The 15,633-nt window shown below is 55.4% G+C and overlaps 6 protein-coding genes across 6 annotated transcripts; 3 read left to right on the plus strand and 3 right to left on the minus strand.

The window, feature by feature from the left end:
* The first annotated feature begins 694 nt into the window (after nucleotides 1-694).
* Nucleotides 695-1,824, plus strand: CC84DRAFT_36598 (yippee-domain-containing protein). The gene has a single exon (XM_018185935.1). It carries the CDS (start codon nucleotides 848-850, stop codon nucleotides 1,529-1,531), a length of 684 nt encoding a protein of 227 aa, XP_018041784.1. The 5' UTR covers nucleotides 695-847; the 3' UTR covers nucleotides 1,532-1,824.
* CC84DRAFT_36599 (uncharacterized protein) lies at nucleotides 1,825-4,271 on the plus strand. Its single transcript, XM_018185936.1, has 4 exons — nucleotides 1,825-2,140; nucleotides 2,220-2,242; nucleotides 2,304-2,447; nucleotides 2,500-4,271. Exons 1-4 carry the CDS (start codon nucleotides 2,118-2,120, stop codon nucleotides 3,876-3,878), a joined length of 1,569 nt encoding a protein of 522 aa, XP_018041785.1. The 5' UTR covers nucleotides 1,825-2,117; the 3' UTR covers nucleotides 3,879-4,271.
* Nucleotides 4,272-4,413: 142 nt separating this feature from the next.
* CC84DRAFT_1158968 (TFIIH basal transcription factor complex helicase-like protein subunit) lies at nucleotides 4,414-7,248 on the minus strand. The gene is made up of 2 exons (XM_018177107.1): nucleotides 7,161-7,248; nucleotides 4,414-7,025 (listed from the first exon to the last, which is right to left on the minus strand). Exons 1-2 carry the CDS (start codon nucleotides 7,175-7,177, stop codon nucleotides 4,664-4,666), a joined length of 2,379 nt encoding a protein of 792 aa, XP_018041786.1. The 5' UTR covers nucleotides 7,178-7,248; the 3' UTR covers nucleotides 4,414-4,663.
* A 219-nt stretch (nucleotides 7,249-7,467) lies between these two features.
* On the plus strand, nucleotides 7,468-12,599 carry CC84DRAFT_1106918 (RING zinc finger protein-like protein; the record flags this gene model as incomplete). Its single annotated transcript, XM_018175157.1, has 5 exons — nucleotides 7,468-7,752; nucleotides 7,811-10,616; nucleotides 10,666-10,797; nucleotides 10,847-11,132; nucleotides 11,181-12,599. The coding sequence occupies 5 exons, from the start codon at nucleotides 7,468-7,470 to the stop codon at nucleotides 12,517-12,519; spliced, it is 4,848 nt and encodes a 1,615-aa protein (XP_018041787.1). The 3' UTR covers nucleotides 12,520-12,599.
* Nucleotides 12,600-13,146: 547 nt separating this feature from the next.
* Nucleotides 13,147-13,574, minus strand: CC84DRAFT_1170335 (uncharacterized protein; the record flags this gene model as incomplete). Its single annotated transcript, XM_018179851.1, has 2 exons — nucleotides 13,147-13,463; nucleotides 13,523-13,574. 2 exons carry the CDS (start codon nucleotides 13,572-13,574, stop codon nucleotides 13,147-13,149), a joined length of 369 nt encoding a protein of 122 aa, XP_018041788.1.
* An 803-nt stretch (nucleotides 13,575-14,377) lies between these two features.
* Nucleotides 14,378-14,901, minus strand: CC84DRAFT_1076971 (ornithine decarboxylase antizyme; the record flags this gene model as incomplete). The annotated part of the gene is made up of 2 exons (XM_018173733.1): nucleotides 14,378-14,588; nucleotides 14,645-14,901. The coding sequence occupies 2 exons, from the start codon at nucleotides 14,899-14,901 to the stop codon at nucleotides 14,378-14,380; spliced, it is 468 nt and encodes a 155-aa protein (XP_018041789.1).
* Nucleotides 14,902-15,633: the final 732 nt, after the last annotated feature.

A 15,633-nucleotide genomic window follows, 5' to 3' on the forward strand; every position in this document is an offset into this window, starting at 1 on the left:
CTGAGTGGTCTCCGCTACAGCTACGTCAACGCTCTCAGTAGAGATGAGATATTCGTTGGCTCAAACAGGCTAGACCACGTCCTTGCATTCAGCAAAGAAGTCTCATTCCGACACAGCGGTAGAGGACCATAACTCGGCAATGTTTCCTTCCAGTGTTTTCCCTCAGCCCTAAAGTCGCGAGCAGAGGTCGAAAGTAGGGTAGCCTAGCGCTAGGCGCAACCGTTCAGGCGCATCGACTCTCACAGGCATGGACTGTTTGCGATCAGACCAGAGCAAACGCGTGACAGGTCGTGAGCTCATCTAAAGTAATGCGCGTGATGGGTGTGGAGGGATATGATTCGGCAATGCGCGGCGGCGAGGTTGCGTTGGACACGTCTGTCCGGGCGGTACCTGCCTCCCCTCTTCTGCCGTCGTCGTTGCTTCCACTTCACTTCAAGACATTTCTTGTCTGCTCGCGGTAGGACAGCATCGTTCTCCGCAGCCGCGATAAGCATCCCTCCTCGCTTGTGGCGCTGTCACCGGCTTTATCGTAGCATCTAGCGCGTCATCCTAGCGCGGGGAACGCAGTCAGAACGTCACACGCCCATCGCACGATCCGTACCAACACCGGCGACTGCGTCAAAGCCCGGCTGCAGGCCGGCGCGAGCTGCTTCATCTTCTCCTCGCTGGAATCTGCATCCATCTCTCGCGCTCCTGGCCGAGCAGCAACAAAGTACGACACAACACGCGAAACACGGTGTTTCATGACCCCAGCTTCCGCGGTCCCGACATCGTTCACCGCCCACCACACCGCCAGCCGGCAGCAACAACTCGACTCCTACGACGGAAGACAACGACAGACACCAGGATGCCCATTCTCACGCATAATCCACCTGCCCCCTTCCCACTCTATCTCCTCCCCAGCCTCCCCTTCCGCCGCCGCAGCTCGACAGCCACAACCTCCACCATCCCCTCGCCCTCTTCGTCTCCTCCGCAGCCAACATCCTACCTCTCCTCCACGACTACCTCCCACCTCCGCTGCGCCAAATGCCTCGCCGACTTGATCCCCACGTCCTCTATCATATCCAAGGGCTTCACGGGGCGTCATGGCCGCGCCTATCTGGTTTCTCCTCCGCCACCTTCTACCCTCCACCCAACTAAGGCCAGGGAGGGGGATATGACGGCCGGCGACCTGCCCAACACGCATGTCCACAAAGCCGTCCCGCGCCAACTTGTCACCGGCGCGCACACCGTCAGCGATATCAGCTGTCGCGTGTGCGGGAGTGTGCTCGGGTGGAAGTATGTCGAGGCCGAGGAGGAGGCGCAGAGGTATAAGGTGGGGAAGTATATTCTGGAGACGAAGAGGATTGTAAGGGGTGCGGGGTGGGAGGGTCGTGGCGAGGAGGACGAGGATGATGGGGTTTTGAGGGACGGAGTCAGGGATGAGGACGTCGAGTTTGATAGCCAGGATGAGGAGGAGTGCGAGGATCTGTTTGCGGGTGTGTGGACGGCGAGGGGGGCTGCGAGGCGGAGGCGGCAGCGGAAGTTTTGAGTTTCCGGGAAACTTTGACTTTCTATGGTTTCTTTGGGATGATTGTTGGCGTTTCTGGATTTACGGACGGGACGGATTGGATAGGACAGGCGTCAGGATGCACGATACCCCACACACCGCACTCACGAACGGACGCACACTACGGATACCCCTCGCTGGACACGACACATCATGATTTGGGGGCGCAACGGTTTCTCATTGACTTACGGGTAACATAGGACACGACACGCACGTCATAAGCAGTACATAATCATAATACATCTATCTATCTTACCGTCTTCCTCTCGCCCGCTTACTCGCTTTAGTGTAAACATATATGTCTCCATGTGTACGGCCCCCACCCGTTCAGCTCTCGTATTCTCGTGTTCAGATACTATTCCGAACACCACCCCTGCGCGCGCTCCAATCACCTACTCGTCCAACAAACGCCACGCCCGTCCCCATTCGCTGCCGCCCTACCATCCAAGAAAATCGCGGCATCCCCGCTGTTATTCTTGTTACTTGGAGGGCGCTGGAAATGTTTTGAGAGGGTGTATAACACCTCAGCGCGCGCAACCGGCAGGCCAGCGCAAGGCTCAGAGACAAGATGGCCAAGGGTACGTTTTTGAGGTGAGTCGACATTCCTCTGGTGGGTAGGGAGGGAGAGAGGGAGACTGTGCATGGCGCTGCGCTGCTGACACCGCGACAGACAGACGCTCAATGAGCGGCAAGGTGCGCGAGATCCATCCAGCTGCTGGTCTTCGACGAAGAATGCACTGACGCTCGAGTCGAGTCAACATGATGGCGTTTTCCGCCTGCATCGGCTTCGGCCTCTTCCTGCACACGGGCGAAGTCCTCAACGTTGCGGGCCCGGGGCTCGCCGTCGTCGCCTTCTTGCTCGCGACGAGTGTGTTCTGGTGCGTGGTCTCGTGTCTGGGTACTTTCGTCCCTCCCCCTCCCATTCCATCCCGTCTGACTGCGTGAGCAAGGCGAAATGACCGCCCTCTTCCCCGTCCAAGGACCCCTCTTCGAATTCCCCGCGCGTTATCTTGATGATGCTGTTGGCTATGCGGTCGGGTGGATGGCATGGTTCAGCTGGGCTGTTACGATCAGCAACCAGGCGCTGGCGGTGGCGGCGCAGTGGCGGTTTCGCGTGCCGGCTTCCTACCTCCTCCAGGTCAGATATCCGGATGCGGAGCTCGGGTGGGGGACTGAGAGTGCGAGTCCAGCTGTCTGGGTCATTATTACCCTGTTGATAGTCCTGGGGGTCAACGTGCTACCGGTGAGGTGGTACGGGCGCGCGGAGTACGTCTTCGGGTGCCTGAAGATGGGCTTCATCTGCGGGCTGATCCTATTCAACGTCATCCTCGCCACGAGAGAGGGAACGAGAAGAGGTGACTCCTTCTGGACATGGAATCATCCATATCACTACGCGGCACCGAACTACACCATCCACCCCACATCTCCAGCCCCCATCGTAGTGACCGGTGACAGCGGTCGAGCCCTGTCTCTCTGGGCCGGCGTCACGACCTCCTTCTTCGCCTTCACCGGCTTCGAAATAATCGCGTTGTCTGCGGCTGAAAATAAAGATCTCGAGACCTACGAAACGATCAAGCTCGGCAGCCGCAAATTAACCCTCAGACTAGGGCTCCTGTACATCCTGGCCACATTTACCGCGAGCCTAGTAGTTCCATACGATGACCCTATGCTACAGGACACTCGAACAGGCCACACGCTCGGCGGGCAGCACAGCGTATTCATCATCGCCGCCGTGCGCGCCGGTCTGCGCGGCTTTCCCACCTTCTTCAACGCGTTCTTCATCTTCTCTGCGACGACCAGCGCCATAAATGGGGTATACGTCTCCAGCCGCCTGCTCCATGCCTTGGCCGGAATCCCTGAGGCGTGGCCACGCCCACTACACGGGATACGCCGCACGCTCGCTTCCACATCCGCCCACGGCGTCCCCCTCGCCGCAGTCTTCTACTCCTGGCTCTTCGGGCTCCTTGCATTCCTCGCACTGCGCCCGCTGCCGGGGAAGGTCCATGCGCGCCTCGTCGAGTTCGTCACGGTGCAGTGTCTGGTGTGCTACGGGGCCATCTGCCTCTCCTATACGCAGTTCTACGGCGTGTTGTCCCGCGTGGTGAAAGATCCGGGGGATGTGGGGATCAGTGCGGAGCAGCGGAGCGCGTATGATAGAGACAATACATACTATCCGTACCGCACGTTCGGACAGCGGGCAAGGGCGTGGTATGGCGTGGTGTTCTGCGGGTTGCTTGTGGTGGGGAACAAGTGGACGGCTTTCATAAAACCCTTTGACACGGCGGATTTTCTGGCAAGCTATTCGGTTGTAAGTGTTCTTGTCTCTTGATGCAGAGCACGGATTAGAGAGTGGACATCGACTGACCTTGTTCAGATCGCCGCATACGTCCTCATCATCGCGGCGTACCACGTTCGTTCGGATGGGTGGCGCCTCTGGAAATGGCGCAGACACGCATCACTGAATATCCAGAGGCCACCTCCCAAAGTTGTCGTGCCAGGTCGGCGAAGGGGCAGACTGCATCTGCCGAACCCGAAGCACGCGCTGTGGGAAGCAGATAATATGAGGGCCATCGGGGCGTGGATGTGGCTGTGGTTGAAGTGAGACTCTATGCACGACACTACAGCCCGTCGCCTACGCCCTCTCTACGCCCCGCCCCCTTCTGTGGAACTCTGCGCACGATGATGTGCGATGTGAGATTGAGAACGAACAAAACAAATTTTTAAAACCATGGAGGAAAGACGTCGAGGGCGCTGGCTGTGCATAGCTAGGGGGTTCCTGCCATGCCCAATGGGTGCTCCTGCCGACCACAGGAATATTCAAACTAGATCTATGCTTGTGATACTATGACGGCTCTATATCTCTTGGCGGATGTTGTTGATCATATTCAATTTACATACACTCTACAATACACGAGACGCGTATGAACAAGAAATACTCCGAGTCTCGGCTGTGATGCTACCCAAACGCCTCGTGTCTAAGTAGTAACATTAATGCATAGGTGTAGGAACATCGCTATCAGCCTCAGGCCCAGTCATTGCAATACCACTGTCAGCTGAAAGCACGACCGCGCTCCACAGAGCCTACTCACTCGCTGACGACGACGTGGACATCCTCTACCCGACCAGCCCGGCCATAACGTCGTCCATGCCCGCACCGCCAAACTCATCATCGGCCTCAACCACCCTCTCCGCCCGGCCCTCCAACGCCCGCGTAGCCGGGTTCTCCGTCCCGCTGATAGCCTCTTGCTTCTTCTTCGCCTGGTGCGCCTCCAGATCTTCCAGGCTCCAACTCGAGTGCCCGTCGCCCTCACCCCGCGTGTATGGCACCGACATCTGCTTCAGGAACGCCTTTGCGTTGTTGACAGCCATGTCCACGCTGAGCTTGGTGTTCTTCAGGTCGAGCCCCATCTGGATCCACTTGGGCAGCTGTGTGATCTTCTTGCCGAACCGCCTATCCGCGAGCACCATGATGCCGTAGTCGTCTTTTCCACGGATGACGCGACCCAGACACTGTGCTGCGTGCCGCATGGCGTCGAAGGAGAGGAAGTCGTTTTCCTTGATGCGATATGTTTCTCGCAAGAACTCCAGTCTTGCTTTGAGGATACGTGATTCAGTGTATTGATAGGGAACGCCTATGTTGATGACAGTGCGTCCGTAGTGATGGTCGAAATCGATGCCTTCCGACACCTTTCCACGCGCGACACAGAGTAGGACAGCGCCACGGCCGTTATTGCATGCCGTGCGGAAGGTCTCGAGTGCCAGGGATGTTTCTTGCGCATCAGGGGTTTCGACGAGGATAAGCTTGTACTTCCAAACATCGTCGAGGACACCCATGCCCTGCCACGAACTGATGATGCTTTCCATATATAGATAAGAGGGGAAGAAGACGACAACACCGTCGGGCGTTAACTTGCAGAATTCAAGCAACAAGCTGCCAAAGTTACGCATGACGGTCATTTCGGAACGCTGTTCGAAAGATGAAGATATTGGGACTTGGTCGCTGCCACGGTCGACGATCATAGGCAGGAACGTTTTTCGAGATAGGGTCATGGTGAAGGACTCTTGAACAACAGTGTTGAAGTTCAGCATGCGCGGATACATGTCTAGCGGCGACAAGGTACCGGAGGTGACAATGACAGAAGAGAAGCGCTCAAAAACGGGCTTGATGGCGATAGCTGCATCAAGGCAGGTAAAGTGCAGGACCGGGTTGGCCACAGTTGCCTTGGCAGATTCAAAGGGTTCGAGGATGAGCAAGAAGCCGGTTTCATAGGTAGCGACAAGGGTAGCAAATGTGGCGACTTCCTGTAGTGGCTGGTAGTCTTCGATGTTTGTAAGTTCGAGCGTGCGGACTAGAGATGTGAGGCGTTCGGCGCAGAAGCGAAGGGGTTTGCGTTCGATGAAGGTCAGGTCGCGGAGATGGCTAAGGAAGGAGGGTGGCGTCTCTGATATGACGTGTAAGACCTTCATTCGAGTTTTCAAGTACTCCACGAAACGCTTCAGGAAGGCCACAAAGTGTTCCGCTCGCCTTATGTTCCCGGGAACGGCTTCTTTCAGAAGATCGTCAGGTAGTGCTGGGTTTGCCATGAATGCATTCTCGTCTCGTGCTTCGTCGGCTGCTCGCAGGCCTTCTACGAGCTTCGCGTATTCATTTTGTAGCTTCTCAGAGTCTGACTCCTTCATTTGCTTGATCTTTCGATCCAGGTTATCGACACCACGAGTAGCTTTTCGCAGAGACTCCTCGGTCAGATCGATGCTGAGAGATTCTATGCACACGTTGTCGATGTTGTGGGCTTCGTCAAAAACCACTATACAGTCCTTGGACAGTTCTTTCGACACGCGCTCTGCAATCTTGGGGTCGAGCAGATAGTGATAGGAATAGATAATGACATTGCAGTAGGACATCATTCGCCGTGAGGTGAAGTAGGGGCATTGCTTTTGCTGCTCGCCGTATTTGAGCAAGCCGTCAAAAGTCCAGACCCCAGGCGGTATGAGATTGTGAGGTTCTAATAGATCGAGATTGTCGTGATAAACACATAGCTCGACATCCTCACCCCGCTCTTTCTTCTCTTTGACGAAGCCGGCAGTCAAGCTTCGGCATCGCGCATCGACAACAGAGCCGCTCTTCTCGCGTTTTACAGACGGGTGGAGGCACAAGTTTTTTCGACTCGTGAGCCCTAGGCCTCTGAACTCTTCTTCGTAGCCCAGCTCCTGTGTGCGGTACTTCATTAGTGCCTTCAGCTCTGCCAAGGCCTTTTCAATTTCGGACATGGTACGCGAGCAGTATATCAGTTTCCGGTTTTCAGGATGAAACTGCTGGTAGGCTACAATGAGAGAGAGCAGCGACACAGTTTTACCTGTGCCTGAAGGCATCTCGAGGACGCAGTGGCCGCCAGCGTCCAGCGTGCGCTTGAGGTCACACATGTATGCATACTGCTCTGGATAGACCCGCGGATACGGGAAGAGCACGGGAAGCTCACTACGAGCATGTTAGCGTATATTCTTGTGTGATCGACGGCCGTGACCAAAGCGGCGACTGCGCGTTACTCTCGCGATGGGTGGCAAATGGAGGGCGTATTTTTCGGAGATGTATTCTGTGCATAGGGAGACATACTCAATGAAGAACTTCATATTGGCGATGGCCCGCCTGCGCGAGAACCTGTCGTGGTGATGGAGCGGTGCTCGTCCACGTTGAAAGAAAGTTGGGGACCAGCGTTGCCTTCAGATGAGGTGCGGCTCTGCGCGCTTCGGCCTTGCCGTATGTGTGCTAGCGTACGAGCAGGGGTGCCCCGCCAAACTGAGAGGTGCCGTCATCGTGGAGCGCATTTTCACTTGCACCAGACGTTTGCGCTCTTCTGCTTGCTCCTCCTTCCCGTCTGGTGTCGCTCCTTTTCCTCACATATCTGCTCATCTCCTCCGTCATGAGCAAGCGACCGAACAAGGCCCAAGCCAGCAGCGCCCGGGCTGCATCGAGCGCATTCGGTGCGTTCGGTTCATCGACGCCCGCCTTCAGCACCAGCTCGTCACAGCTCTCCCACGTAACAGAGCCACCCGACCTCTCGACCATATCCGACGCAAATGTTGTCGTGTACTTTAAAAACCTGTCCAAGAAGGACAGCACGACTAAAGCTCGCGCGTTGGAAGACTTGCAGGCACATGTCGCGAAGTCGGAAGAGCCAGTAGAGGACGGGCTGTTGGAAGCATGGGTGCGTCTGCCTCATGCGTGTACATACCGCTCAGGTAGTAATTCATCTTTTCCTGCAGGTCAAAATGTATCCTCGTGCTTCAATAGACAACGGTCGCTTCGTAAGGAGCAGTGCGCACGCTCTGCAAGGCCAGCTGGCTGCCGCGGCTGGCAAGAGGTTCGCAAAGCACATGCCTAAATCCGTCGGCGCGTGGCTATGCGGCCTGTATGATAGCGACCGCTCCGTGGTGGACGCGACGCAGAGCGCGCTGCGCCAGGTCTTCAGCACACCAGAGAAGATACAGAATATCCGTCGCGCTTACCAGCAACCCATACTGGAGTACTGCCGCGATGCAATCGATCGGGAGACGCCGCAGACTCTCAGCGACGAGCGGACTGTTAGCCCAGATGATGCGGAAGCCAAGTTTAGCAGAGTTATTTCTGCGTGCATCTCGCTGCTTGGCAGCCTACTGGCAAACTTGAAGCCGGAAGAAATCTCGAAACACCAAGCAGACTACGACGGTCTCCTTGGCGACAAAAAGTTGTGGGAGTTTGCGTCGCACAGTGACGCCTCGGTACGGCGAGCAATTCACCGATTGCTGAGGACGTGCTTGGAAAAGCAACCAGAAGCAGTGAAGAGCCATTTGCGGTCAATCAGCAAGGCCTACCTCGCGACCGGGCTCGATTCCGACCAGACTGGTTCCTCAGTAGACTACGTTGACACTCTAGCGTTGCTCACTGCTGCCTACCCCACTGTATGGACAGACGACTACAGTAGCAAGACGTCAGTGGACCGGAGACTGCGACAATTTCTGAAGAAGGGCTCACAAGCTGGTCCACAGCAGTATTGGGTTCGAGCGGCCACTCTGCTCGAGGCTGTACCAAAAGACGCCCTGCCTTCAAACGCCGCCGATGCCATCAAACTTCTGAGCGCCATGCACGATGGCATCTCGAGGAGGGAAGAATCGAGGATCAACCTAGAAGCTGCCTATGGCGCCTACCTTGGACTTGCCCGGTCGCTTTGCGCAGATCTATCTAGTGAGGATCAGACCAAGGTACTGGAAGACATGCTGCTGCCCATAATAGCGCAGCATCTACGTCCTTCTCCGGAGACTAGCGACTGGAGCGTACCACCCAGCGCATTCCATATTGTAGCCAAAGCCACGGATGTTGGCTGTATGCCGACGATCCTGGAGACCACGTGGCCGAACTACACCGAGCAGCTCATCAGCGATATAAAGGTCTCAGCTCCGGAGCAATCCAAAGATTATGAAAAATCCCAAAGTGCTCTGATACAAAAGGGCACGCGACTTGCTGCACTCCAGAAGCAAGTGCTGGACGGGCAAAACAGCACAAAGTTGCGTGCACTTTTCCAACGCTGCTGCACTTCCATCATCCGGGAAGCATTGACTGTTGTTTCTAACCGAAACGGAAAACCGTATGGAGCAGCAGGTGTTGCAGCCGAGCTTCTACACCGCGACCGTGAAATGGTGCTTGCTGATAAAGAGACTGCTGATGATCTCGAGAAATTCATTGGTTCGGAACTGCCAAGGCTGATTCTTACACCATCTTCGTCACATCTGGTGGACATTCTTTACTCCTTGTCTGAGTCCAAATTGTTCGGGCAGGCTTGGGCAGCGACACTCAAGGCTATCCTCGAAGGGCCTGATTCACCCACGAGGACCAAGGCCCTGGAATCGCTTTTGACCTCACGTAAAGTACCCAAGTCATTCGACCTCGCGCTGGGCGACTCGTCTCTACAGGGCTATATCAAGTCAAGTGTCCGTGATGCACTGGCCGGATCTACTGAGTGGGACGCGTTCCATCGCATCCTTCAGTCCCCTGCTAAAATCCTAGCACAGGAGACCACTGACGAGATATTGTCGTACATGACCCAATCACTTTCGATATCACAAGAGGCTCCATACGCACTACAGGGTCTCCGACAGATTGTTAGGCAGAACCCTTTGTTACTAAAGGATTTTCTCTCTACCCAACAGGGCTCAGGTCTGCTGCAAAGCCTGCTGTTGGCATCCGAGTCGGGCGATGAGGTCATCTCTCGAGATGCTGCTGCTGTCAATGCATCCATACAGACGGTGCTTACTGCTGGATCGGACACGAAACAGTCAGTGTATGGACTCCTCCAACAAGGACTCAAAGAAGCGACGCAGACATCCGTGTCAGTGGAGACTTTGGTCGAACTCGCCAAGCAACTCGTGAAACCCATAAGCTCTTGGGAGGACATTGCAGGAGCCTTCCCTAGCACTGAAGACTGGTATGCAGCACTATCACCATTCCTAGATACCGCACCGAAGACATCATTGGCGATAGCCAATCCCCTCGGCGGTCTGGTGTACCTGGTGCAACAGGCCCAAAGCAAACCTGCAACAAAGATTTCCCGAGATGCTGATGGATACTCTGCCGCCTATCGTATCACGCAGTACGTCACACGACTCTTCAAAGATGCAAACGTCTTTCCCATTGAGAAGGTGCCCTCGGACATCAGGGATGGCTTTCTGCACAACATTGCGCTTACGATCCAGCTGGCCGATGACAATCTTGGTCTAGCTGGTGCCAACGGACTCTGGGCCGATTACAACCCGGATGTGGAGGCTGATGCTATCGCGTTCATGGCTGATGCCCAGCGTTTCGTGGACCAGGAGCTCAAAAACATGAAAGCGAACCGAGGATCTGAGTCCAATGACTTTCTGCTCGATTGGGCTTTGTCACTCCTGTCCAAAATTGAGCCCGGAGCGTCTCCCAGGTCTTACTACTTAGCACGCACTTATAGCGTTTTAATCTCGGATGCTCTGGAAATTTATGGCTGGCGTAATTCGGAAAGCGCGAGGCTTCAAGACACACTGAAGACAATTCGAAGAAGAAAGGGTGAGTGATCCAAGGAACCCCCTCTCAACTCCCATAACATTATTTCCAGAAATATTCCCGCTTATCGGCTTGCTCAACTCTTTCAAGGAGCAATTCGCGGCCTCAAAGTCGTGTGAGAGAATGTGCAACGAGCTTGTGGCGGATCTCACAGGTCTGGACATCGAACAGAATCCAGACGAAGGTAATTTAGCTTTAAGATCTATGAAACCAATATGACTAACACTAGCCAGGCCTCCAGCAGCTTGTACTGCTCAACATACTCTTGAACGGTCAAGAAGAAATTGCACACAGCATCGCAAAGCAACGCTTGATATTCTACGTCAAGCATGTAATACCGTGGTTGTCGAACAGTAGTGATGCTTTCCCTCTTCGCGCCGAAGTCTGCCGTGCGCTTACAGTGTTGTTGCCGCTCATGAGCGATCTCTATGGCGAGCACTGGGGCGAAATACTCAACACCCTAGGCGACAGCTGGGCAGTCACTTCTGAACTTCAGGAGACCGAGTCTGGAATGAACAGGTACGATCATCGAAGGGACGCTCGATCAGGATATTGACGCTGAAACAGCCCGATACCCTTTATGCACGCATCTCTCAAGCTGTATGCTCAGCTGCGTAAATTAACACAGACCGAAGACCCGAACGACGATCTCGTCGATGTTTGGAAGGAGACCGAACAAAATATCGCGAACGGCCTCGTTAACCTTCTCAAGCACTCCCACCACTTCCCTGACGAGTTCCACCAACCCTTGAAGATGGTCAATGACGTCCTGGCTCGTCAAATCGCAAAGGTGCCCCTTCAGCACCTGGAGTCGACAGAGGATCTCTTCCCTCTCTTGTACGTAGAATCGCAGCCTGTACAGCAGACCGCTTTCAACATCCTCCACAAGCAAATTCCCGCAGCGCAGGAACAGATTTCGATCGACTCCGCCCTCGAGAAGACTACAGCCCGCCTGCCGGAAGAGCTGCTCTCTCTGATCCTGGAAGCACCCACCGTAGCTGCACTCGCCGACGCCAACTTCGAACGCAGCATCCCGCTGCCCCTGCGCGGCTACCTCTTCTCGTGGCTCCTCGTCTTCGACCACCTCGCCCACGCATCGTTCAAGGTTAAGAACGACTATGTCGACCACATCAAGACGGGTGCGTATCTACCTGGCCTGCTCGACTTCGCCTTCGACTTCCTCGGCCACGCACACAACAAACCCGTCGACATCTCCCGCCTCGACCCCACCACCTACGAGCCCGACGTCGAGCTCCCGCGCCGCGACGCTCACTGGCTACTCACCCACATCTACTACCTGTGCCTCCTGCATCTCCCCTCTCTCACAAAATCCTGGTACATCGATTGCAAGTCGCGTCCCATCGTCGTGACCCTCGAGCCCTGGACCGAAAAGCACATCTCACCACCTGTGATAACCTCGGCGCTGTCCTCAGTCCAATCCTGGGCCGACACGCTCCCATCGGACGAGCCTTTCGCTGTGAAAATCGCACCCCGCGCCCATGAAATAACAACTACATACGCCATCGACGACGCCACCATGGCGATGCGGCTCACCCTCCCGCCCTCCTTCCCTCTCGCCCCCGCGCGCATCGAAGGCCTCTCCCGCGTTGCCGTCAACGAGCAGAAGTGGCAGTCCTGGCTGCGCACGTCACTCGGCGCAATCACGATTTTCAACGGCTCCATCATCGATGCGCTTACCACTTTCAAGCGGAATGTGGAGGGCGCGATGAAGGGGCAGACTGAGTGCGCGATTTGTTATTCCGTTGTTGGGAGCGATAAGAGACTGCCGGACAAGCGGTGCAGCACGTGTAGGAATTTGTTTCATGGAGGATGTTTGTTTAAGTGGTTTAAGAGTAGTGGGAGCAGTAGTTGTCCGCTTTGTAGGAATCCGTTTAATTACGGGTAGGTGGATGGGATGGAAGACAGGCAGAGGGGTTTTTGTGTGTAGTATGGGATTTACCGACGTAGGAGATTAGTGATGAAGTCAAACTCGGAGAAATTTATATGAGATCCCATCACATAGAAGCTTTTCTACGTGGCGAACAAGGCCGTGAAAGCTTTTCTCGTTAAGCACGTCGTGATGGCGAGGCCAGCGTGTGGGATTTAGGGGGGACTGGGCACCAGTAAGACCTGATTTAGTAGGTACCTATGGCCTTATTGAGGTTCTGCAACTGGACCATAGGGAAAATGGTTGCAGAGTCTGCGTGAGGGAAGGGCAGTATCTGCAGTGCGGGCATCGCAAATACAGTGTAGATAGTTTGTCTGTAAGGAGCTCGGAGGAACTGCGTGTCACATTCACGTTAGCTAGAGGAACTCGGGAGATTAGCTGGTGAATCGAACCTGGCAAGGAAATGTATTGAAAGTTCCTGACAGCTGCATCACATATCTTGCACGCAATAGTGGGAAATACAAATTGCTACGATCAATGAAGAAGCGACGGAAACCCAGTTATCCATGGTAATGATCCATCAGTACAAAAGTCCACACCGCATGTGTCCACCCTCAGCTCCTCTCTCACGCCGAACCTGCTAATCTAAGCCAGACAAAAGGCACTCTGCACCGCAATGCAGATCCGACAAGCCTGCCTCTTCGTCGCCGGATCCGGCCCCGGGAACTGCCCGTCGCAGTACGGCGCGCACCACCCGTCGACGCGCTCCCAGCAGTCTTCCTTCCTTGCCTCTAACTCCTCGCTTCGACGCTCAACGCCGTCGGAAAGCTTTTCAGCGAGGATGTCGTGGATGCGGGAATAGTAAGGCGGCGGCGTGCTGGAGTGGATGGGCGTGGGGAGGGGGATGAAAGACGTGGTGTCTGGGACGGGCGAAGGGAGGGGGATCAGGGACTTGGGGATTGCTGCGTGGGGAATATTAGTTGGGGAAAGACACAGGAGATGAGGAGGGCGTGGTACGTACAAGACGCCGCAGCCAGGCCGGCGAACAGAGTGGCGAGAATGGTGGACTTCATCTTGATTTGTGTATGGAGCGTGAGGAAGCGAAAAGTCGTTTGTAGTTGCTGCTTGCTGTGGAAATGTATCGTCGAATCTGAGCGATGTTCTGATGTCTTCTAGCATACCAGCTGGCATATCACCGCCTTTATACCCATTGCCTTTGCCCAACTTGCCGATTCATCCAAGAGCCACCCTGAGTCGCCGACCCAGCCCAAGACTCGAATGTTACCTCGCATCATCAACACGGTGTACCCTCTCAGCTTCACCAGTGATCAGCTTCACCAGTGACTGTCTAAACAGCAGCTCTACACTAACTAGGCTACATCCAGCCCCGACTTGGCGTTGCCCGACTGCGCTCTAGGTGACCTTGGCAAAATGTAATATAGGTGTCAGCTTCAGCTGATCCAGTGGGCAGCATGGGTTCAGCTTCTGGCACAGAGTACCTGGAGGTACTCAGCCAGCCTCAACTGTCCCCATCGCGCTGAACTACGCTCATGCAATCACTCTTGTAAACATTACCGTTTGTGCACTTGGGCATGACGAGCACTGTGCATACGTACTTAACACACGGTTATACGCGGACAAAAGATTCTCAGTGATTCATATACCCTCAACTACCTACTCCGCCATCAAAGACAGGACATGACAGGGTAGAGAAAGATGCAGGGACAAGTGCAGACTCCAAACGAAACTGACACCGACTCCCGCAGGTGAACCGTACTCCTCTCCAGAGGTCAAGCTGCAGGAAAACCATACTCGAAAATCCGTGAAACTGAGACTCGGAACAATTGCAAACCCATAGACATGCACGTGGTAGGAACTACGTGTCCATTTCCATGAACAGCCACTCGTTGCTGATGACGTCACCCTCTTCGACGAACTCACGGAGGGTGGTGAGCTGGAAGCCGATCCAGCCGAGGTCCTTGGAGAGAACTTCCAGGGACTGCTGCTGCGTGTGGCGGTCAATGCAGACGACTAGGCGGGTGCAGGCGAAGTAGTCGACCGCGCAGAGCTCGAGGAGCGCCATCAATCTGTTGGAAAGTCAGTAGATGTTCAGTGCACATGACTTAAAAGTAGTCCGACTCACCCAGCTTTGAGGTCGCCTCCGATCACGTTCTGATCGAAGAAGACGACCATAGCCTTCTCGTCGGCTTTCTCCGCGACGAACCCACGGAATCGGATACCGCCCACATAGTCCCAGACCTCAATCCAGTCGCTCACCAGCCCCTTCTGCTGGACCCAGCCATATCCCTCGGGGAACGGCGAATCCGTAGCGCTACTCGTATTCATTCGTACATCGATGCCATAGTCGTTGACGATATCGGTAGTCGTGTTGTTATGCATACCCATCACCAGCGAGTCCTTCTGAGCCAAGTTCCCCTCACCAAGGAAAACAGCCCGCAGTGTCTCGCAGAAGAGTCTCTCACACTCTCCCGTAATGGTGTATGCAGCCCCCCCTCTGCGCGCCCGTCCAACAGCGTTAGACGATGCCTTGGCGGCGAGGGGGGGACTCGGTGGAGGTGAAGGTATTCCCTGCAGGACAGTCAGTAGGTGGGAAGCGCCGACGCCGAGGCAGAAGACTCACCGAGCCGACCTCAGGAATACCACTCAGCCCCGCCAGCCCCCGTAGTGGAGTAGTGGAAGCCCTGCAGGGCGGCGGACGAGGCGTTCACAACGTAGGCCGAGGCGCGCACATTGGCGGTCGAGCGGTCGCTGCGATTACTACTACTACTACTGCTTCGTTTCGAATTCGAATGCGCCATTGTTCGGGTTTGCCACGGTTGCGTCGGGGTGGGACGTAGGGTGCTGCGGGAAGCTGCTGCTTGGATTGGCGAGGTTTTGAGCTGGCGTAGCGGTGGCGGCGGTGGCGGGCGGGAGCGTTGAAGTACGTGTGTGGTGGTGCGAGAGAGGTTTCGAGAAAGAAGCAGATGAGGAGAAGAGTGGGGCCCTGCGCCGGTGGGTCCGTCCGCGGTCGTGGGCCCATGCGCCACCCTTGATTGGCTCCTGCCTCGACCCGCGCCTGAAGCAGCCTCGTCCACCTCACCGCACCCAACCACCAAGAATGACCTTGGAGCA

Source organism: Paraphaeosphaeria sporulosa (genome assembly GCF_001642045.1).
Source record: "Paraphaeosphaeria sporulosa strain AP3s5-JAC2a unplaced genomic scaffold CC84scaffold_1, whole genome shotgun sequence".
In the NCBI taxonomy this organism is placed as follows: domain Eukaryota; kingdom Fungi; phylum Ascomycota; class Dothideomycetes; order Pleosporales; family Didymosphaeriaceae; genus Paraphaeosphaeria; species Paraphaeosphaeria sporulosa.

What these genes read in the sequence shown, in the direction of transcription:
- CC84DRAFT_36598 (XM_018185935.1), top strand. Translation starts at nt 848, where the DNA reads ATGCCCATTCTCACGCATAATCCACCTGCCCCCTTCCCACTCTATCTC.
- CC84DRAFT_36599 (XM_018185936.1), top strand. Translation starts at nt 2,118, where the DNA reads ATGGCCAAGGGTACGTTTTTGAG. An exon ending in GCCAAGGGTACGTTTTTGAG is followed by an intron (nt 2,141 to 2,219) that starts GTGAGTCGACAT and finishes ACACCGCGACAG; the next exon opens with ACAGACGCTCAATGAGCGGC. An exon ending in GTGCGTGGTCTCGTGTCTGG is followed by an intron (nt 2,448 to 2,499) that starts GTACTTTCGTCC and finishes TGCGTGAGCAAG; the next exon opens with GCGAAATGACCGCCCTCTTC.